Source organism: Typopeltis vanoorti, chromosome 17 (assembly GCF_054136105.1).
Source record: "Typopeltis vanoorti isolate ZY-2024b chromosome 17, IOZ_Tvanoo_1.0, whole genome shotgun sequence".
NCBI lineage: Eukaryota > Metazoa > Arthropoda > Arachnida > Uropygi > Thelyphonidae > Typopeltis > Typopeltis vanoorti.
In genome coordinates, this window is record NC_143565.1 from 114,443,288 (window position 1) to 114,466,221 (window position 22,934).

The following is a 22,934-nucleotide window of genomic DNA, read 5'->3' on the forward strand; positions in this document are numbered from 1 at the left end:
CAATCAGCGAACATCACACAGCTCATATGCTGCAGCAGTCACCTCAAAGGCTAAATCAGCAGAATCTATGCCCAACAGTCAGAACACAGCTGCTATCCTTGCTGCCACCCTAGGGGAGATGCTAACGGCTTTCAGCAAGACCAACCCCAATCAGAGTGATACGAACAAGTTCTTAAAAAACACTCAAGTCATCTTCCCAATGATAAGAAATGAATAATACACCTGGTTCGAACAACTTCATACAGATCGCATTTTGGAATGGCAACGGCCTAAACAACAAACTCCTGGAACTACAAGAATTTACAGCAAGACATAGAATAGACATCCTCTTAATCAACGAGACGCACCTTCGGCCCTGCGACAACCCCAAACTAAGGAACCACGCACTACTAAGGAATGACAGACTCAATGCCAGAGGAGGTGGAACGGCTATCTTTGTCAAAAAAGACATAAGATACAATGAGATCAAGAAGACAACGACTACACACCTGGAAGAAACTGGAATTGAGATACACACCAACAATGCAGGTAACCTAAAGCTATATTCAGTCTACAACCCTCCAGGCAAACCACTACTAGCCTCGGATCTCTCACAGCTCCTCGACACAAACGAAGCAACAATTGTAGCGGGAGACTTAAATGCCAAACATCCTGCATGGAACAGTAGGAACTCCAACAACAATGGGAAGAGCCTACACACGTTCGCTATGAAAAGAAACATCATCATAGCAGGTCCCGCCGAACCAACACACTATGGACCGCTGGGAAGACCTGATGTGCTGGATATAGCCATTTTTAGGAACACCTCGCACCAATTCCAGTTACAGGTAGTCAATGATCTAAGCTCCGACCACAATCCGGTACTACTAAGCCTAGGAGGGGAAACAGAAATCATCCCCAGGCAGTCCTGCACAAATTTCAAAAAGCTGAACGCTATCCTCTGCAATCTCACAGGACCCGTTCCAACCATCTCCTCACCTAAAGAAATAGATACAACGATCAGAAAACTGGAAAGCACAATCCAAGCTGGCCTAGCAGCAGCTTCCACCGTTATCACTCCAGCTCAAGCCAACCTGCTTCCAGAAGAGATTCTAAAACTCATCCGCAGCAAAAACAGGATCAGACGCCGTTACCATACAACACTATCCCCCTAGGATAGACAAGAGCTAAACAGGGCAACAAACCTTGTTCGATATGCGATCAAAGATCACAAAAACCAGCTGTGGGAGAAGAAGCTAAGCTCCTTAAACACCAAAGACAACTCATTGTGGAAAATGACGAAAGCCCTTCGCAGCGACCGCCCCAACATTCAGCCAATCCAGGGAGAAAGGGGCATGGCCTACCGAGACGACGAGAAAGGAGAAGCCTTCGCGGATGCCCTGGAACTGTAATTCAGCCCCAACTATGCGCATGCAGACTTGCACTTCATTGAAAAAATACACAGGCATGTCCACTGTGCACTCCATCAAACCAGCAGCCAAGACAATACAAGCTATGCTACACCAAAGGAGGTACATCAAATCATCAAGAGCCTCAACAACAGAAAGGCCCCAGGTCCTGACGAGATTTCAAACCAAACCATAAAAGCACTCCCCCATAAAACAGTTATGCATCTAGTGGCGATCATCAACGCAATGCTCAGACTCAACTACTTCCCCACTCGCTGGAAATAGGCAGATGTAATCCTCATCCACAAACCCGAAAAAGCACCTCAATTCCCCCAGAACTACAGACCTATCAGGCTCCTATCAAATCTGGGAAAAATCGCGGAAAAGATAATTCTGAACCGCCTACAAAATGAAACGGACAAGATCGACCTAATCCCAAAAGAACAATTCGGATTTCGCAAAGGCCACTGCACAACCCAACAGGTCCACAGAATTATAGAATTCATAACTACTGGATACAACTGGAAACAACACACAGGTGCAATCTTCCTGGATGTGGCGAAAGCCTTTGACAAAGTATGGCACAAAGGTCTCATCCACAAACTATTAGCTGCAAAATACCCATTAAATCTAGCAAAAATCATAAAATCCTATCTGAAAGACCGAAAATTTCAAGTTAAGCTACGTGGCCTCAGATCCTCCATGAGAAGCATCACAGCAGGTGTCCCGCAAGGCTCCCTCCTATCGCCGCTACTCTTCAACATTTTCATCTCCGACCTACCAAACACAGTATCAACTACCACGGCCTTCTATGCAGACGACATGGCAATACTGACCAGATCACTCAGGCCACACTTAGCCACACAACGACTACAAGACGCAGCAACAAATCTTGAAGAATGGTTTCAGAAATGGAGGATAGATGTCAACGCCGACAAAAGTACTGCCATACTATTCACAAGAAGGAAAGCAACCCACCACGGAGCAGTCACGATGTTTAACACTGATATCCCATGGCAAAAAGAAGTCAAATACCTGGGTATCAAACTGGATAACCGACTCAGATTCAACTCCCACATCTCACATGCCTGCAACAAAGCCAACTCAGCAATAGCTGAACTCTATCCGCTACTCAACCAAAGAAGCAAAGTCAGTACAGAAAACAAACTAACAATATACAAGACAATCATCAGACCCATATTAACGTACGGATCGCCTGCATGGAGCCACACCTCCCCCAGCAACATCAAAAGATTACAGGTACTACAAAATAAATGCCTCCGAATGATCTTCGACGCCCCGTGGTTTGTTAGAAATGCTCTCCTCCACCAAGACGGAAACATGCCAGGCATACCTTCATATCTCAACCAGACTGCAACCAAGTACTTCGCCCAGGCATCACTCCACCCCAACCAACTCATTCGTGATGCATCAAATTATGATGAAAACGACAGATGGAGACACAAACGGCCGAAGGCAGCTCTGATCATCGCTTCACACGATTCTACACACCCCTAATTCGGGCGAGCCATGCGCTCAAAAAAATTTCTCATATCGATAATCACAATCTAGCGATGAAGGGATAAAAGTCCAAGGGACTGACGTCCATCTCGCCATTTAAGTTAACAGTTAACATAACACTTCTGGCTAGATGGGGGAAGCAAAATTGCTTTTCATATTCCCCTTTGTCTTGTAACGGAAGAGCGTTGGATGGAGTGTTTGTGAGCTATGTGCTCGCCCATTGAGGGCAGTGAAGTTAGTTGCGCGTTCAGCTGAACTTAAAATAGATTTTGGTCTTTTATATTTGTTGATTTTTTCTTCATTATATTCCGAAGCTTCCTTGATTAACGGGTTTGGATGGTTACTTGTCTTGGTAAAGAACTTCTCAGCTAGATTTATGAGAAAGGAAGAGATATAAGGGATATTAACTTTTCTATGGATCTGGGTGTTTCTTATGAACCAGGGGGCATCCAGAATCATCCTTGGGCACTTATTCTGTAATCTCTGAAGTTTTAGAATGTTTTAATTTGCGGTGTGGCTCCAAGCTGGGGATGCGTAAGTGATAACCGGTCTAATTACCATCTTGTAAATTGTCCAGTTTACTTTGTCTGTTGATCATAGGGTAGAGCTGTGCTAAGACGTTGGATGTCTTTGAGGTAATGTAACTAATATGTTTGTTGAATAGGAGTTTACTATCAAGAATCACTCCAAGATATTTAACTTCAGTCTGCCATGGAATCTTTACTCCCAATAAATAAATATCCTCCATGGTATGGATTTTCTTTCTAGTAAACAGTATGGCTGAGCTTTTCTGGGGGTTAACTTGGATCCTCCAGTCTGCCATCCACTTTTCTAAAGTGTGTATGCTATTTTGTAGTCTTTTAGTTGCCAGTTTTGGGCTCAGTGATCTTTCGATCAGTGCTGTATCATCTGCATATAATGCAGTGAATGTTGTTCTTGGGTTCAGAGGGATGTCTGCTACATAGATTGAAAACAGTAGAGGTGCCGCCAGAAGAGATCCTTGAGGTACGCCTGCCGAGATCCTGCGTCTGGTCGAAACCGTTTCGCCTACCCTGACCTGCATATATCTGTCTTTCAGGTAAGAATGTATTACCTTTTATTAGCCTGACTGGAAAATTAAATTTTATCAGTTTGTAGAGAAGACCTTGATGCCATACTTTATCAAACGCCTTCTCTGCGTCGATGAAGACGGCAGCTGTATTGAGTTTCCAGTTGAAACCTTTAGTAATGATTTCTACCAGCTGGTGCACTTGTTGGGCTGTACTATGGGCCCTACGGAAGCCGAACTGTTCGTTAGGCAAAATTCCTAACTTATCTGTTTCTGCTTGGAATCTTGAGAGGATCACTTTCTCTGTCACCTTTCCGAGGCTGGATAATAGGCTTATGGGTCTGTAGCTTTCAGGAAGGTGAGCATTTTTTCCTGGCTTCTTCAGTGGTATGATTGTGGCTGTTTTCCATGTAGAAGGGAAATGCTGGAATCTAAAGATGGCATTTGTAATGTTGACGAGATGGACTATGGCCTTTCTTGGAAGTAGTTTTATTCCGGATGGCATAACTATTCTGTTAGTTATGCCATCCGGTCCTGGAGCTTTTTTATTGTTTAGATGGGAGATGATATTTATCATTTCTGTTGGATTTGTAGGAGTGATTTGTTCAGAGTTGACAGTGTTCTGTCTTAAGGTTGACCTAACATGACGATGAATCTTGTACATAAGGTTGATATTTAAATTAGTATACGATGGTTTGCGTTGAGATTCTAGGTTATCTCTAGAGCTTCGGCTTTCTCTTCATCTTCGTGAACTGTCCCTTTCTAGGTTTGGATAGGGGGTATGAGTTGCTTTTTGGTGCGGATTGCTCTTAAGAATTTCCATACAGAATAATCTTCAGTACTGATGTTAGCCAATTTGGCTTCCCATTGATGGTTTCTGTGTTTTTGAAGAGCTTCTCGGACCCGCCTGTTTAGATTGTTCAATACTTTTTTATCTTGTGGGGCTCTGGTATTATGGTATCTCTTCCTGGCTTTATTTTTTGCTCTGATTAGGTCCATGATTTCTTCAGGGATACGGTTAGTTGGGTTGAAGACAGTGGATTGTCTTACTGATTCAATTGCTTTCTGAATTTGTATAGTTAAGTTATTTATTGCTGTGTCAATCTCTTCCTTTTTACTGATATTGGGTACCGGACCAATATGATCGGGAAGAACCTTGGCTAACTTATCCCATGGTATGAATGTGTGCAGAGGAGAGAATTGATCTGATGAACATAGATTAAGCACTATGGGACTGTAGTCAGGAGATAATTCGTTGACTGATTCCAATTTGAATTGGTATCTTAAATTTTTAAAGATGACAATGTCCAGCACATCCGCGCCACCCGAAGGGCTGAAATGGGTGGGCTCAGTAGGGCCAGCCACTACAACAGAGTTGAGCATTGCATAGTTGAAAAGTGTGTGGCCTTTGGTGTTAGTAGATGAGCTGTACCAAGAAGTGTGTTTTGAGTTGAAATCTCCTGCTATTATTATGGAATCATTTGGCCCAAGTATGGAGTCCAGATCTGTTGTCAGCAGAGGAATGCTTAGAGGGTTATATGCAGCATAGATCTTGAGACTCCCGGCTTTGAAGGTATGTACCTCCACACCGGTCACCTCCAGGTTTACTGTTTTGGGCTTGTCTATTGTGTTATGATTCAAATAACTCTTTATATATATGGCTGTGCCTCCACCTCTTGTGTCAATTCTGCCGTTTCTGTACATGTGTATCCACGGATTTTTGGGTTATTAGCTGGTCTTAGGTGTGTTTCACCAATCAAGATGATATCAGCACTGAGACGAGTTGAAAATTCTTGTAGTTCCAAAATCTTGTTCATCAATCCATTTGCATTCCATGCTATTATCTTAAGAGCTTTTGGTTTGAATTTACTACTCATGACAGATGGCTGTTATAATGTTTTGAGTGCTTTGCAGGAATCTCTTTCTGGAAGATGTTGAGGGGTCTTGCTGAATTCTTGCAGCATAGTGGCAAGTGAGGCTGTTAAAACGGGTGTTATGTTGGAGCTTTATAGCTCGAGAGATGTAGGAGGCTTAGTTCCTGCAGCCTCAGCATATGTTTTAGTCATGGTTGTTCCGTCTTGTGAGGTAGAAGGCAAGGTGTTTCGGACTGGAAGACGATTTGTTTGGTTGCTTAAAACGTTGTTACGTGGCAGAGCAAGATTTACTTTTGTTGGTCCTCGGTTTTTTGGATTGGAAAGACATCCCTTGTAGTTGGCGGGGTGAGGTCCTGTGCAGTTTGTACAGCATGCTGGAGTTGTGCGAGGTTTGGTGCAAGAGTTGGTCTGGTGTCCCTCGCCGCACTTCAAGCACCTGTAGGCTGCCTTACATAATTTTTGGGCATGTCCAAATCTTTGGCATCTATGACACTGACCTGCAGATGCTCTTTTCCTTAGAGGCTCAGTTGTAATTTTGAGACCGCATACTACAGTCAGTTCATAGATCTGCTTTTGTGTGCTGTTTATTCCCACCAGCACCAAAGGCATTGGTCTTTTATCTGCTCTGAGCATTCTGCTCACTTTAACTGGGGACAGACCCTGTCTGGAGAGATCAGTGGACACATCTTCAGGAGTGATACCTTCAGCTATCCCACGTAGAACAACTTTCAGGTTCTTTTCGCTAGGTAAAGTGAAGGTGTGGTATGGGACGCTAGCTTTGTCCATAAATCTGGTCATCTGTCTGTAATCCGAGACAGTAGAGGGTTGTATTTTAACTCCCTCATCTGTGTTTTTAGCCCATGAGAATGAGATGTTTTGCTCTCTTAGGGCTGATGAGATAGGGATCCATTTTTCTTTATCCCTTAATATGACTGGTGGAATCTTTTCTTTGGGACCATTGAGTGCTTCTATCCCTGATGTTTTGGGTTCTTCCACTCGGTGGAGATTTTCCTTTTCTTTTTCACTAATTGGAACTCGGTATCAGTTACCAAGGTATAATAACTGCTGTCTTGGGATGTAGCATCTTCCATACTTGGGGAATGTGCTAAATCTGATTGTGTCTGAGTTATGGGCTCTTCACTCATGTCAACCATATTATCCTCTGTGACTGCTGTGGGAGGGAATGTGTCGAAGAGCTTGACTTTTCCTGGCCAATTATCACTCAGCAGCTTTCCCAGTCTGAGGAATTCAAAGTAAACTTCCTCGAATTTAGCCTCATTCAGAGGTTTTGCCATGACAATATTTGGAAATGTGTTAAGTCACGGATGCAGACAGAGTAGCGATTGCTCAGGTGTTCCGAGCAGGTAAAGATAATCCTGTGGACTTTTGAGGATCCACTAGCAAATCCTGTAGACACACTAAGGTGTCTACGAGCAATAAGATGTGGCGATATGAAATACAAGAATGGCGATACTAGCGGCAGTAGGCCTAGCGCATCGCCCTTGTAAATTCAATTGACTTACCTGGATAAACCAGTATGGAAAATAAAGTGCCTATTTATGGCAGCAAGTAATTAACTGATATTACTAATGAATAAGCATAAATCTCTAAAAACATATCAGTCAAATTCACAATTCACCATCAATAATACACGACACGAAACACTAACACGCGAGCCGCCATCTTAGAAAATCACTACCTGACGAACACAACATTCATCAAGATTTTAGTAATACAGAGCTTATAAGTATTTTACCAGAACAAGTTACCACAAGGTGTTTTAACCTTATTAGATAAAAATCTCAGGAGGAGATATAAATATAGAAAGTATTTTACCTTGGGTATAATAAATGTTAAAGATCTTTAACAATTATTATACTCAAGGTAAAATACTTTCTATATATATATATATATATATATATATATATATATATATATATTCTATGCTTTGCGAGAAAGAGCGCTCTACAGCTAAAGGTAGAAGGAGCGCTCTAAAGGAATCAGTTTATCCAGACTGATTTCTAGCTTTATTGAAAATTTCGCTATTCTCACAGTTTCAAAAGCTCGCCACTTAAATTTTTGTTATTACAACTTAATAACTCGCTGTAGTATTCTCGAAGTTCTACCCAAACCTCCCAGATGATCTTATATATATTTTTCATATACAAATAACAAAATGGTGCATCATCAGTGATTTGAAAGAAAAAAAAAGTATTATCAAGATTTAGAAATATTTCCTTAAATTTTAATTGATGTTATACTTTCCAAAATATTGTATTATTATTTATCATGTATCCTTCGTATATCTTTGAACAGAATATTCGAATATGCTACTTTGAAATCCTTTATTAATTGGTGGGATATTATCGGTTGTTAGATGTTTTCTTGCTCATTTATATATTTCTTCAAATAAGAATAGAAATTTTTCATTTAATGGAAGTCCCCCATCAATTAAAATCTGAATAATTTTAAGTCGTAGTTGATTATCGTTGTCGGTGTAAATCAGATCACCAAACCTCTTGCTGAAAGCTCGAAGTGGCTACGGACTGAAGAATAGATGAATAAATGAAGAATAAATGCAGAATAGCTACAGACCAAAAGTCTTTCAATCCTTTTAAATGTGCAAGTGAAGGTGGGTCAATCGGTTTCATATGTTTTCTTCTAGGAAACTTGAGTTTTTCATCTCACGCAAACAGGCTATAATAACAATCAACTAACAGACATAATATACTAGCTTCATAGCCGTAACTCAAATAACCCACCCCCAAAAGTCTATATAAACCTACAAACAATCCTTTATCAAAACTCGAAAAGCAGCAGAAGAATTGTCTCAATACAATTTGGAGGGCAGCCGGCCTAATACATGCCAGTAACTGAACTTCTAATGGCTATACATAAAATTCTCATAATAAAACATTAAATCTGAGACACTACGTACAGTACAGTTACTGAAAATTTTCAGCATAAAAAAAAAGTAAGTCACGACTTTCTAGTACTAATAGCGAAACAACACCGGCACATATTGCAGTACACACACACGCTATCTGCCTCGTTGGCCTATAGCGTACTTACTTCCAAACCAAAAGATTCTGAGTTCGGATTTCACTGTGACATAGTTTATGAAAATCTTTATGAATCATCTGCCTTTGGTGGTGAACGATTTTCGTCTCCTGATGTGACGAAAATCTTGCCCTATCAGAGGCAAGCAGTGTCTTAAAAAAAAAAGTTCCAAATCTGTAGTCTAGAACAGGGTTTACGGATTGTCTAACTCTTAACCCACTCACAACCTTTCACAGACAGGATTCGTATAAAAACCTCAATCCACCACGATTCTGTGGAACAACGATTGTTCCCCTTCCAACGTAGTTGGAAGGGGAACAATCGTTGCTGTTGGCACACTCAACCTCGATGAGTCTTTGTACTCCCTGGAGGTTTCACATGATAATAATAGTTAAATTATGCTGGATTTAATATCCACTTAATTTTTATAAATACTAATAGTTAATAATTCATGTGTCCATACTTTAATGACTTCTTGATAAACATTATTTCTGCTATTGCACAGCAAAATAATAATTATTATTGTGATTTTTACGACCATGAGTTTATGATAAAAGATTTATTAATTGTTAATCCATCATAACAAAAACCAAAATAATAATAATAAAATACCGACCACTTTTGTTAGAGTGGACGAGCAGTATCTTCATAGGAGTAGAATTAGTAAGGATTACAAATTGAATACAGATAATAAAAAAAAACGAAACGGAGATAAACTCTTTAAGTATTAATAATCAAAAAGCGAAGAGTTGAACGCAGTTATGTTGGGAATTTAATTATTGACTTCCAGAGATTAAAGATAAGACCTTGGTTTTTGTTGAGGGAGCATCGTGAGTGAATGAAGGTAGTGGATTCTTTGACATGACATGAAAAGGAAGTTTTCTTCAAGATAAGGCATGCTAGCTTTATCCCCAATCGATGACGTGATTTGTGCTGGAAGAATGATGAGCAAAATGCCGGGACTGGCTGATTTCATTACCAGGGCAGTCCTTTGGAACTTTTTCGGTTATTAGCTGATATTAATCTGTCATGAGAAAAGTGATAAGCAGGTCAAGCTAATAAAAGAAAACGAAAATTTCAGTTGAATGTGCTAGCTATATGTAGTTTAGAAGCCATGCACTTGCTCAGGATTCTCTTCCGAATATCGTCTATTATTATAGCTAACAATAGATTTTTTGTACCATCCTGATTTCATGTTCGAATCTTCATTACTTCAGTTCGGTAACCACTTTTCTAATGGTGAAATAATATCTGCTAATTTTCGAAAAGTTTTGTCTCAACCAAGCAGGGGAACTGTTCGCTTTCCTTGGTTCAAATGGAAATGAAATTTAACCCTTATTCCCCAGAAAGGCAGTACCCTCGAATAAGTCAGGCAGGTAACAACACAAACATAATGCTTATTCACATCCATAGTGCAGTCAGAAGAATAACGTTACACGAGCGGTGGCCAGTTTTTTTTTTCAAAAAGAAAGAGCAAAACACTAGGATTCTAATTCAAAAGATTATTTATAAAGGCTTTTCATTGTAGCCAGGCTCCTACGTAAGGGTACGATGGTTTTTACCTCCGCTTGGATATTTACATCCTCGTCTCAAAGCAACCAAACAAACCGGTGCGAAAAAGGATCAATTAACAGAATTAAGAAGTTGGTCTCATGGCCTTAGTTGCCTCGTTCTAAATCCAACTATTCTCAACTTTCATAAAATAAATAAACTGATAAATAATAGCAAAATCAATAAAAACCATTTTGACAGAAATAAATAATGTCGATTGCTTACAGCAAAGTAACTGAAAAAAAAATCCAATTCAAAGTATCTACATGAAATTCTTCGCGGTTGGACAGTCCCAACTCCAACTTTCACTATACTAAGATGCTAAACAAGTTCATGTTCCAGTGATGTTCAGGAGCAGACAACATATATGGATCTACGTATGTAAAATGCAGGACGCAGGACATATATGGCGCAGAGGGTGAAGCTTGACGCTTTTCATATTCCCTGTTGTCTGTTTCGGGAGCAGTAATGGGAGAGATTTGTGAGCTATTTTAGCTCGCCCTCAGTGGGCAGAAGTGGTTATTCGTCGTTGAGTGTTAGGATGGCTTTCGGTCTTTTATGTTTCCAGTGGTCATTACCGTCATAGTTTCCGGCTGGTTGTATTAGCTGGTTTGGATGCGTAGATGTCTTCATAAAGAACTTTTCTGCTAGGGAGCGTAGTAGTGGAGAGATGTAGGGGATATTTATGTCCCGGTGGATCTGGGCGTTCCTGATGAACCACGGGGTGTCCAGTATCATTCGCAGGCACTTGTTCTGTAGTCTTTGTATCTTGAAGATGTTTGTCGTGGAGGTATGGCTCCAGGCTGGCGAGGCGTATATGAATGTGGGACGGATCACTGTCTTGTAGAGTAGAATTTTGTTTCTTGAGTTTAGTTTGTTGTGTCTGTTAATCAAGGGGTATAGCTGGGCGATAACTTTTGAAGCTTTGGTGCATGTGCTCTTGATGTGGCTGTTGAAGCATAATCGTTTATCGAGAAGTATTCCGAGGTATTTAGCTTCAGTTTTCCAGGAAATTTTAGAGTTGAACAGGGTGATGTCTCCTTTGGGGGATGCTCGTCTTCTTGTGAAGAGTATCGTTGTGCTTTTCTGGGTTTAATTGTAGTCGCCAGTCTGTAAACCATTTTTTTAGATTCAGGATGGTGTCTTGTAGTTTTTTGGTTACGAGATGTGGTTGGCGGGATCTGGCTAGTATAGCCGTGTCATCTGCATAAAGGGCGATGGTGGATGTGAGAGGATTTTGAGGGATGTCTGCCATGTAGATGTTGAACAGGATCGGGGCTAGCAGTGATCCTTGAGGAACTCCAGGGAGGATTTTCCGTTGGGTTGAGACTGTTTCATTGATTTTAACTTGCATCCTCCTGTTTGAGAGGTATGATTTGATCAGGTGTATCATGTTTAGTGGAAGGTTAGCGATGATAAGTTTGTAGAGGAGGCCTTGGTGCCAGATTTTTATTGAAGGCCTTTGATGACTAGGAAGACGGCTCCTGTGTCTGATTCCAATTAAATCCTGTGGTGATGTATTCTACCAGTCTATGGATCTGTTGGGTGGTGCTGTGATTTTGACTGAAGCCACATTGTTCTTGTGGAATGATATTTAATTGGTTGACATGATCTTGGAGTCTGATGAGGATGATTTTCTCTGCTATTTTCCCTAAGTTGGATAGCAGGCTGATGGGACGGTAATTTTCAGGTAGGTGTGGGTTTGTGAATTGGGATGATGTCAGCTATTTTCCATGACTGGGGGAAGTACTGCCATTTGAGGATGGAGTTTATGATGTTTGCCAGATGTGCTATGGCTTTGCGTGGTAGTGCCTTGATGACCTTTTTAGTGATGTCGTCAGGACCTGGGGCTTTTTTGATCTTGAGATGGTTGATAATGCCGATTATTTCGGCAGGTATTATAGGGCTTGGATTGTCATCGGGACGATTTACTGTGAACCTGACTTTACGATGGATCTTGTATACATGGCTGATGTTTAGGTTCTCATATGCAGGACTGCATTGTTTCTCTAGGTTTCTTGCTATGGCTTCGGCTTTGTCAGTATCTGTGTATGCAAGGTGCTGTTCTGCTTGCAGATGGGGGAGGGATTTGCGCTTGTTCCTGAGGTTGTTTAGAAATTTCCATATGGAATTATCTGCTGTGGAGATGAAGATGAACTTGTTGTCCCATTGTTGATTCCTGTGGTTCTGGAGAGCTTCTCGTACAGATTTGTTTAATCTGTTGAGGGCTGTTTTGTCCTGGGGAATACGAGTGTTGTGATATCTTTTTCTTTGTCTGTTTTCTTCCTTATTAAGTCCATGATTTCTTCCGGGAGACGGTTTTGTTTGTGGGTAATCGTGGATACTGTGGCTGCTGTTATGGCTTTATTGATTTGATTGGTGAGGTTCTTTATTGCGTGTCTATTTCTTCCTTGGCTTATATGGGGAACCGGACCAATGTGTTCTGGTAGCCCTTTCCTAAGTTTCTCCCAGACAATGGACGATTGGGGAGGAGGTAGCTGGTCTTTGTTCCTTAAGTGAAGTAGGATTGGGTTGTGGTGTGATGATAATTCGTTCAGTGATTGAATTCTGTTCTGGTATTTGATGTTGTGTAGGATGGCGATGTCTACGATGTCGGCTGTGGTGGGTTGGTTCGGTGGGTCCTGTTACGACAGCGTTGTTTAATCCTGTGTAGCTGAAGAGGATACGGCCATTTTTATTTGTGGTTCTGCTGTTCCAGGAGGGATGTTTGGAGTTTAAGTCCCCAGCGACGATGATGGATTCATTTATCCCTAGTATAGCATCCAAGTCAGAAAATAGCAGGGTCTTAGCGGGGGAGTTGTAGGCTGCGTAGATTTTAAGCCTTCCAGTTGAGTTTGTGTGGACTTCGACACCGGTAAGTTCTAGGCTGGAGGTTGGGGGAGGGTGAGTATTCCATTGTGCCTGATGCAATTCCTGATAAATATGGCTGTACCACCTCCTCTGTAGTCCAGTCGGTCATTTCTATACAGTGTGTAGCCTCAGTTTTCGATTGTCTGCAGGTCTTAGATGAGTTTCATTAATTAGGATGATGTCAGGGTTGTATCTGTGAGAGAATTCTTGAAGCTCCAGTGTCTTGTTTTTTAGGCCATTGGCGTTCCAAGCGGCGATCTGTAGTGAGTCTGGGAGTAATCTAGTTTTGTTCATTAACAAGCATTGATAAGATGGTTTGAGTTAGAAATCTTTTTGTGAGTTTGGCGAAGGGTTTGACTTACTGAAGTCTTGAAGCATGTTTACCAATGAGGCTGTGATGACTATTGTCATGTTTGGAAAAATTTAGTCCTGGTGGATATCTTTGGATGAGCGGGCTACTTCGGCGTATGTCCTGCTTCAACGGTGGCTTTCCAGATTGTTGGTATTTTTCATTTGTGAGAGCTGGTATTTTGTCTTTTGTTGCGTGTCAGGCAACTGGGGAGCCGTCGACTCTGGTGCCTGTGGGCAGGGTTGAGAGATCTGTTTCCTTTTGTTGTCTGTTTTGTTCTTAGGGTAGTGACTGCAGCCTCTGTAGTTTGCCGGGTGGGGTCGCCCACAGTTCGCACATTTGGCTGGTGAGATCCTGGGTTTGAGCAGGTTGCTGTGGGGTGGTTTTGCCCACATTTGAGGCATTTATAGTCTGCTCTGCAGAGTTTCTGTGCGTGTCCGTACTTCTGACATCTGTGGCACTGGCCCGACGAGGCTTTTTTCCTTAGTGGTTCAGTTGTGATTTTCAAACCACAGATCGTTGTTATGTTGTATATGTTCTTGTGTGTGTTGGGTATCTCTACGAGTACTAGGGGCTCAGGACTCTTGTCGGCTCGTAACATTCTGCTGACTTTGACAGGTGGGAGATCGTGGAGGTCTTCAGTAATTTCATCTTTGCAGATGTTTTCTGTTACTCCCCTGAGTACAACTTTTAGGTTTTTCTCCGACTTCAGTGAGTAAGTATGATATTTAATATCTAACTCATCCATGGTTTTTGTGAGGAGTCTGTAGTCGCTTACTGTGGCAGGCTGGATTTTAACTCCGTCGTCTACGTTTTTTTCCATGAATAGGCAATTTAGTGGTTTTGCATAATAGGCCTGAGGGCCGTCCATCGTTCTTTTTCCCGTAGTACAATTGGAGGAACGTTTTCATTGTTGGGTGTGGGGAGGTCATTGTTGGGGCATCTTCCATCCCCTCGTTTATCTGAGTCTCCGCTGTTTTTCGCTTTTTTCGAGCGTGAATTTCCGTATCGTCTTGGTGTGGGAGCAGAGATTATCAGGTTCATCTTCCCTTCTTCCCCTGGTGTTGCGTTGTCCCCTTCTGTGGAGTCATCTATCGCTGAATATAGGCTTAGAAACCCTGGCCACTCGACCTCAAATTTCTTCAACAGTTTTTTGAGGAGGTCGAGCGCCAGCTTCTTATCCAGAGATTGGACAAAGTCGTCGGGACTTAAACTGTTCATGTTTAAGAGAAGCCGGAAAATTGCATTCAAAAGTCAAAGTCTTACCTCGTATTCCGCTATGAAAGAAGATTCACAAAATCTAAAACTCACTAATCACCACTGAAATCAAAAACATTCTTCGCAACAACAACCATCATGCCGGTATTCATCTTACGCCATCTTGAATCGCAATCTATCCATCAATCAACTCGATCTATGTAAAATGCTTATCCTCCTAGTAGTATTTTTACATTATTATTATATTAAAAATAGAGGTGTGTTTTTAAATGAATATTTATTAAAAAATGTTCTAAAATTTAGTAATTTATTTTAATATATTTTAAATAAACTTTTATTGTTGTCATTAGTTCTTATAGACAAATATGACTCAAAATCAGCCAAATGCCCTTGGCTTTTCTAAACTTAATTTTATTAGAATAAAGTGGTCCTCTTTATTCCTATTAAAACTTATGACTGCGAATTGCATGTATTCTGCTTGCCGGTTTACTTATCTGAAAAAAAAAAAAAAAAAAATGAAATAAATTAATGAAAAAAAAAACTTCCACCGAATGTGACTAGCATCTCACTCTTTGCAGACGGGATTTGAATCTAAATATTTCCAATCAAAGGGCACTCACTATAGAGCAGTGGTGTTCAACCTTTTTTACTATGCGAGCTACTTTTCTATAAAAAGTTATTCGGCGATCTACTCTCTTATAAAGATCACGTTCCCCAACCTGATATCTGATTACGCACAAATAAACAACTAAAAATAAACAACTAAAAAAAATACACAACTAAAAACTTTATTTGTGTATTTAAAACTTTATTTATCACTTTTAATTATTTTAATACAATAAATATTTTAATACAGCAAAAAAAAAAAAAAAATATATATATATATATTGGAATAAAATATTTATTTCTCTATTTTGGAAAACCAAAGTTAGAAAAAACAACAGATTAATTACAAACTCACAAGTTACAGGAAATGTTGGTTGATTAAAAACAAAGAAAAAAAAAGTTAATGTGAAATTTGGCATTGTTTGGACCTCGCCATATTTTCATAGTCAAGTTGATATGAAGAAGTGGCCAATCGCAGACAATCATCCAAATGATCATTTGCAATTTGGTTTCTTAATTGATTTTTTATGACGGTCATATTTGAAAAAGCGGATTCTGACAAGTTTGTCGATCCGAAACACGACAGAATTTTTCGCGCAATATCAGTTAATATTGCGAATTTTTCATGTGCATACTTCCAAATGACTTCCATTGTTTATTGATTTTAAATGTAAACTCTTCTGAATGTTTATCATCTCAAGTTCTACTTCAGCTTGGTTTATAACAAACAGCCCACTAATTTTATTTGAAATTTCTGTGATGTTCAAGTTTTCTTGAAATTGATTATTGATAAAAGATACAATCATTTCAGCTTTATTAAAATCTTTAAATCTTTCATTTATTTCTTCCTCAACTAATTCTATTTCACGAATAAATTATTTTAAATCATAGCGAAACATTTCTTGATTTTGTTCAAAAAATTTTAATAAATATGGGAGATGTCTAAATTCGCGGTCATTTTTATTTTTCTTTAATAAAAGTAAGTATTGTTGGAAAGTTTTTATTGCACTTAACATGTCAATTAAATTTTTATCTCTACCTTGTAACTCTAAATTTAAATTGCTTAATTTCGTACAGAAATCTACTAAAAATTATAAGTGTAACAACCATCTTTTATCACTCAATTGTGAATAAATATCTCCTTTTTCATCAAGAAAAAATTTTATATCGTTAATTAATACAAGAAATCTTTCTAAAAATTGACCTGCTGAGCCAGCGGACATTATTGTACAACAGAAGTTCCCTATCATCATCTGCCTGTAATTTAAATAACCGCGGTTGCAGGGCTTTTCCTCGAACAGAATTTACAATTTTAAATGCAATATCCAAAACATCTTTTGTGTTTAATCTTTTACTACACAGTACTTGTTGGTGAATAATACAGTGGTACGTTAAAAAATCTGGATATTTGTCGTCGTTTTTACATAATGAAATGAAGCCTGATTTATTACCTATCATTGCAGGAGCACCATCAGTAGTAATAGACCCAAGTTTAAAAAGCGGAAGTTTGTGTTGTTTCACAAATTCATCAAATGCCGAAAAAATGTCTTCTCCCTTAATTCTTCCCAATAATTGCATAATTATCAAAAGTTCTTTACTTGAATAATCTTGAAATACCATGCGAATAAATACCATTAACTGAACAATATCAGTGAAGTCTTTTGATTCATCAAATTGTAATGAAAACACAACACACTGGTGAATGTCTGACATTAACCTGGCCTGGAAACTTTTCTCCGGCAATTGGAACTTTCTTTCGGCAATTTGAAACATTGTCTGCGGCCTACAAGTAGTTTCTCTCTCTCTCTAGAAGCTCCTTTCTGGAAGCGGGAAACTCCACTCTCGAGCAACGTGGATCCGAGCAGTCTCTCTGACGGCGACTCTAGACCGGGCGGCCTCCTCTCTGATAGCAATTCTGGAACTGGAACTCCTTCTGCTTGCTTCAGTCCCTTTTCAATAGGCCTCCTCTGAGACCTCACATGAAGTTTGGCAACCCCCAAAGAATCGGTATGAGTATTTCATCTTAGGTTTCAAGTTTGGCACGTCTTTTGTTCTCCTCTGCTTTCTTTTGATTGTAAGTTGCCAGCCATCGGAAAGTTGTTTGAACTCTTTCTGACTGACTTCGGAGATGTTTACACTTGGAGCCTGCAAACCTTTCTCATACATGCAAGTTTCAATAACAATCTTTCTAATGCCGCCATGTAGAGCTTCGGCGACAAAAAACATTGCCTTTGTTTTTAGCACACTAACATTTTCTTATTAATCAGTATATACAGTTAGCTTGAAAAGAGTTATTTACAAAAAACATCTAATACAAACTATACCGAGACAAACAAAGTTTATTTTTTTACAATATTCACATGGGACTTAACCTAAGTAAAAAATCGATGTAATGTGCTTTGGAATATTTAATATTTAAGCTACAATCGAGTTTTTACACTTTGCTTATAATCGTATTCACTCGGCTCGCTGTTTGACTTCCACGGATCCAAATTAATTCATTTACCCGGAATAAGAAAATTACTGATTTGACAATTTTAATGAAAAATAAATAAAGAATAGCAATACACTTATAGCGAATTAAAAATAATACAAAATAATGACAAATAAAATATTATGTTTTCAGTTTTAATTAAATTTGTAAGTAAGGAGGAATACACAAGAGATCGACCAAAAATCAGTCCGCGATCGACGGGTTGAACACCCCTGCTATAGAGGCTAACGAATAAACTATACTATTCACAAATTAATATTTTAAATAGAGATTGTTTTTGTTAAAGGGATCTTGTATACCCTCTGTCTAAAAAGAAACCGAACTTTTAGAAAATATTATTATTATTATTATTATTATTATTATTAATGTTTATTATTCACATCACGTATACAAATTATACATATATACTATTCAACTATTATACTGTTATACTATTCAACTTGTATAATTATGGCAATATTTCACAATACAATTCAATGCACAGTACAATGTTACCAAATAAAATTCAAGTATTTCTGTTGGTACTAACACTTATTATGGTTAATAAAAAGTTTTCTCATATATGCAAGCAGAATATAATATATTTCGAATGGTTTCAAAGTTATGATAAGTAATTGGTTTAGAGTAATGTAAGTTAGTTAATGCAAATATGGGTAACCAAGGGCCGTAGCCATACTGGTTACTAGAAAAGTAATTAGCTTAAAACAGACACTGAGAGCACGGGGACCGCATCTGAGAGGGCTCCCTTACCAGTTATAATAATGTGCATGTTGATATTTTAATTCCTAATTGAATGAACCAATTTGTAAATCAATACCTTAATTGGTTATGATATATGAGTTATAATGATGTCATATACTATACGTTTCAAATAATTGTCAACATTCTTTAATCCCTTTCTCAATCTTTTTCGGAATACATATTCTGAGGTTATGGATTTAATTTCATTCGGAACTTTATTATAGCTACTCGCCTCAATGTACTCGAAAGATTTATGAAAAATTTCTTTGTTTGCCTTAGGTACTTCCAGCGTGTTTCGATCGCAGCGCAATCCATAGACTACATTTATATACCAAGAAATTTTCAGTGTTTCTTTTTACATATAACAGCCAGCCATATAGATATAGTTTATGAAATGGTAGACTATTATGAACGATATACAGATCATTGGTTGAATGTGCGAAGTAGGTAGTAGTTACGGCTCTAATTATTGTGTGTTGTGTTCTTATTAATGGAAGCAGATTATTACAATAGTCTCCTCCCCAACAGGTAATGCTATATTGCAGTGAAGAATTTACCCAGGAATAGTATAAACATCTTAAGAATGCATTTACAAATTTTTTTAACATAATATATTCTGTTAATTATGACCCTAAACTTATTTGTTAAGAAAGTGGTGTGGGAGTTCCACTTCAAATTGCTATCGATATGGAGGCCCAAATACTTGACGGTTTTTGTTTTTTTGATTAAGCTACACTTACAATTTAGAGTATCACTACATTTCCTTTCATGCTATTTTATAGTTATACTATGATCTAATTTGTCTGTTAATGTAAAGTACGTATATCTCGTTTTGTCGTTTTAATGTCAAATCCGTTATCGCTAAACCATTTACTTAGTTTTAACATATCGCTATTAATCCGATTTTTTAGATTTTCAAGGGTTGTTTCGGTGTATACCAAAGCCGTATCGTCAGCAAAGGATATCAGTTTGACAAAAAGTTTGTATTTCCATAGATCATTAACATATATTATGATTAGGATGGGTCCTAGTACCGACCCTTGTGGGACTCCGTATTTTATTATGTTTTTTGTGCTTTTAAATATATCATAGCTGGTATATTGTTTTCTATTATTCAGATAGGATCTGAACCAGTCATTAGTAATTCCTCTGATGCCGTATTTGGATATTTTTAATAGCAATAGATCATGATGAACACAGTTGAACGCTTTAGACATATCAAGAAAAACAGCTGCCTGTGCATTCCTTCATTTATTCTACTATAGACTTTTTTTATGAAACTCGAGTAGCGCTTTTTCAGTATTGCCTCCGGATCTGAACCCATATTGATTAGTAACGTAAAATGATATTGTATTTAAATAGCTATTTAAGCGTTTTTTTTAATCAGAATTTCAATAACCTTTGAGATTGTTGATAGTATAGATATTGGTCTGTAATTTTTGATTTCATTTTTGTTTCCTCCTTTAAATAACGGTGCAACTGAAGCAGTCTTTAGGTGTTCTATAAATTTACCATGTTCAAAGGATTTATTAATGATATTTGTAAAGAATTGTAATTTATGCCTAAGGATAATGTTTACCTTTTTAACATTTATGTTGTCACATCCCAAAATAGAAGAAACTAGTGCTGCCACTTGTATCTTTTTGTTGTCGAAAGCGGAAACCTTCATTAGTGTTGTGTCAACTGTTTGTGAGATTTGTTTCATTAGAAGCCGAGTTATAGTGCGAAGGGTGACAGTGTGTTTTGAGGAACGGTCGGAAAATGAGTTTCAAACAGAGAGCAGCGATTGACTTTTGTGTTAACCTTGGTAAACGTTTTACCGAAACGCATCAAATGCTTCAAAAAGCATACGGTGATGAATGCTTATCCCGTACTCAAGTTTACGAGTGGTTTAAGCGATTTGAAAGTGGTCGTGAGACGCTTGAGGACGACGAAAAGCCGAGCCGTCCAAAAACTGGACTGAGCGAAGTTAACATCCAAAAAGTGCGTGATTTCTTCAAAAAAAACCCGAAATTGTCCGTGAGATTGATTGAAGATGAATTGGGGATTCAAAAATGAACTGTGCAAAACATTTTGACAGAGAGATTCGACTTCGTAAATTGAATTCGTCATTTGTTCCCCACAAGTTGACCGACGACCGAAAAATGTATCGAAATGAACACTGCAAGGACCTCATTAAAACTGCTCGTAAGGACACAGACACTTCTTTGAAACGATCGTTACTAATGATGAAACGTGGTGTTTTGAGTATGAGCCCGAAACAAAGCACCAGAGTGGAGACCACAAGAAGAGGGGCATCCGACAAAAAGTCGATTGGAGAAGTCAAAAGTAAAGACAATGCTGATTTCTTTCTACGATTCCAAGGGCATTAATTCGTTCCGCCTGGCCAAACGGTCAAAGGTGAGTTTTATCTCGAAGTTTTGAAGTGATTGATAGCGAGAATTCGTCGGGTACGGCATGAATATCGTGACGAACGGTCAAACGGTCAAACGTCAAAACACACTGTCACTAGACAGTGTGTTTTGACGATACAACAGGTTGTGCCACTAGTTTCTTCTATTTTCGAAAAGTTCGGTCTCTTTTTGGACAGAGAGTGTAGACTCAGTGTTACAACCAAGTAGCCTACCTTTATAAAGCTAATTTTTACTACAATAGAAGTTAACCTGTTCTAAAAGCCTGAGTAATCAAAGCCTCAGTAGTGAACACTCCAGCCTGTTTATCAGTTTTGCTTGTGGATGAATCCTAGTTCCCGAGGATGGAGAGCTCTATATGAGACCTACGGACTCCCTTTTAATTCAAAAGCCTTTGTTAGTGTTCATCGCATCCGAAGTACGTCTTTGGAAACGGAACGTTATGCTGTTCTACTGATGAAGCTACATAGACGTCATAAATGTAAATGTATTACATAAACAACGCTTAAATATAGCTGTTGCTATATTCCCATTGCTGTTGTCATGGCAACATAACAGTTTACCAAACGCATTGTTACAGAAAACTGCACCCGTTTCAATAGTAATAGGGTCACATCAAGTTTCTTGTCTGAATATCTAAAAGAAAATAGAACCAGGTTATTAAAACAAGCAAAAACACGACGAATCATTTTACGTCCATTCTGTTGTTACTTTAGCACAATGTTCTTCACGTGTATGAAACTATATTTTTAACTGCTTATCCTCTCTTCACAGATCCCTATGTAAAAATAGCCATCATGATGAACGGAAAGAGGATTAAGAAAAAGAAGACAAGTATTAAGAAATGTACGCTGAATCCTTACTATAATGAGTCCTTTACATTCGAGGTGCCCTTTGAGCAAATACAGGTTAGTTACCGATTTCATCATTTTAGTGGAGTGGGAAACTCATAAGGAAAAGCTATCTAATATTTATTTATAATAGCATGTGTGGGTGAATAAAAGAGAGAGAGAGAGAATATATAAACTGTGACTGTTATTTCTTTGTTTCAAAACGTCTATCAAATCTACAAAGTTTAAGTTATTATTAAAACCCTGTATAATATTATTGTCGATACTTGTGCCTGATTGGAATTTGTTTTTTCTTACACCATTCCGAAAGAAGAAGGTGAATTTAGTCGTGACGGTCGTTGATTATGATCGTATAGGAACTTCGGAACCCATAGGCAAAGTAGTGCTAGGATGTAACGCAAGCGGAACAGAATTGCGTCACTGGATGGACATGTTGGCCTCACCTCGACGTCCAATTGCCCAGTGGCATTCTCTGAAAGATCCTCAAGATGGTCAGGAGAACTAAATCATGTCGAAAGGTAAAACATGTGACTTTTCGTTATTTTAGCTTAGAGTTTAGATGCATGCATATTAAACTATAAAGAATTGCTCATTTTTAATATCTATGCAATATAAAATTTTATTGCTAGAAGATATTTATTAACTCAACTAACTGCAACCAAAGTAATCAACGATATTGTATTTAGCGAATGATGTGGATATTAAAAATGATGACAATAAACACGTGAAAGCATATTACATGAATTATATAATTACATAAAATTACAAAAACAAAAAGGCATCATAATTTACCATTCAGATTCTGAATCCACGATAATCTTCAGGTTTAACATTAAAAAGTCCATATAAGTCCCGAGATAAGGGCAAGATAATGGAAATCACGTAAGGGCAGGATAATAGCAATCACTAACGATATATTTAATGATCTAAACTACAGTATCACAATATGGG

At 38.5% G+C, this 22,934-nt stretch overlaps 1 protein-coding gene across 4 annotated transcripts in view; it reads left to right on the forward strand.

Annotated features, from left to right (window-relative positions):
• Positions 1-22,934, forward strand: part of LOC150097813 (synaptotagmin 1-like) — a 153,763-nt gene that overhangs the window by 113,931 nt on the left and 16,898 nt on the right. For 2 of the 4 annotated variants that reach the window (XM_090406867.1, XM_090406869.1), the window contains exons 8-9: positions 21,907-22,040; positions 22,294-22,501. In XM_090406867.1, coding sequence (XP_090262993.1) covers positions 21,907-22,040; positions 22,294-22,488 — 329 coding nt within the window. In that variant the 3' untranslated portion in view covers positions 22,489-22,501. The remainder of the gene's footprint in view (positions 1-21,906; positions 22,041-22,293; positions 22,502-22,934) is intronic. The other 2 variants (XM_090406868.1, XM_090406871.1) reach the window with 1 other exon arrangement.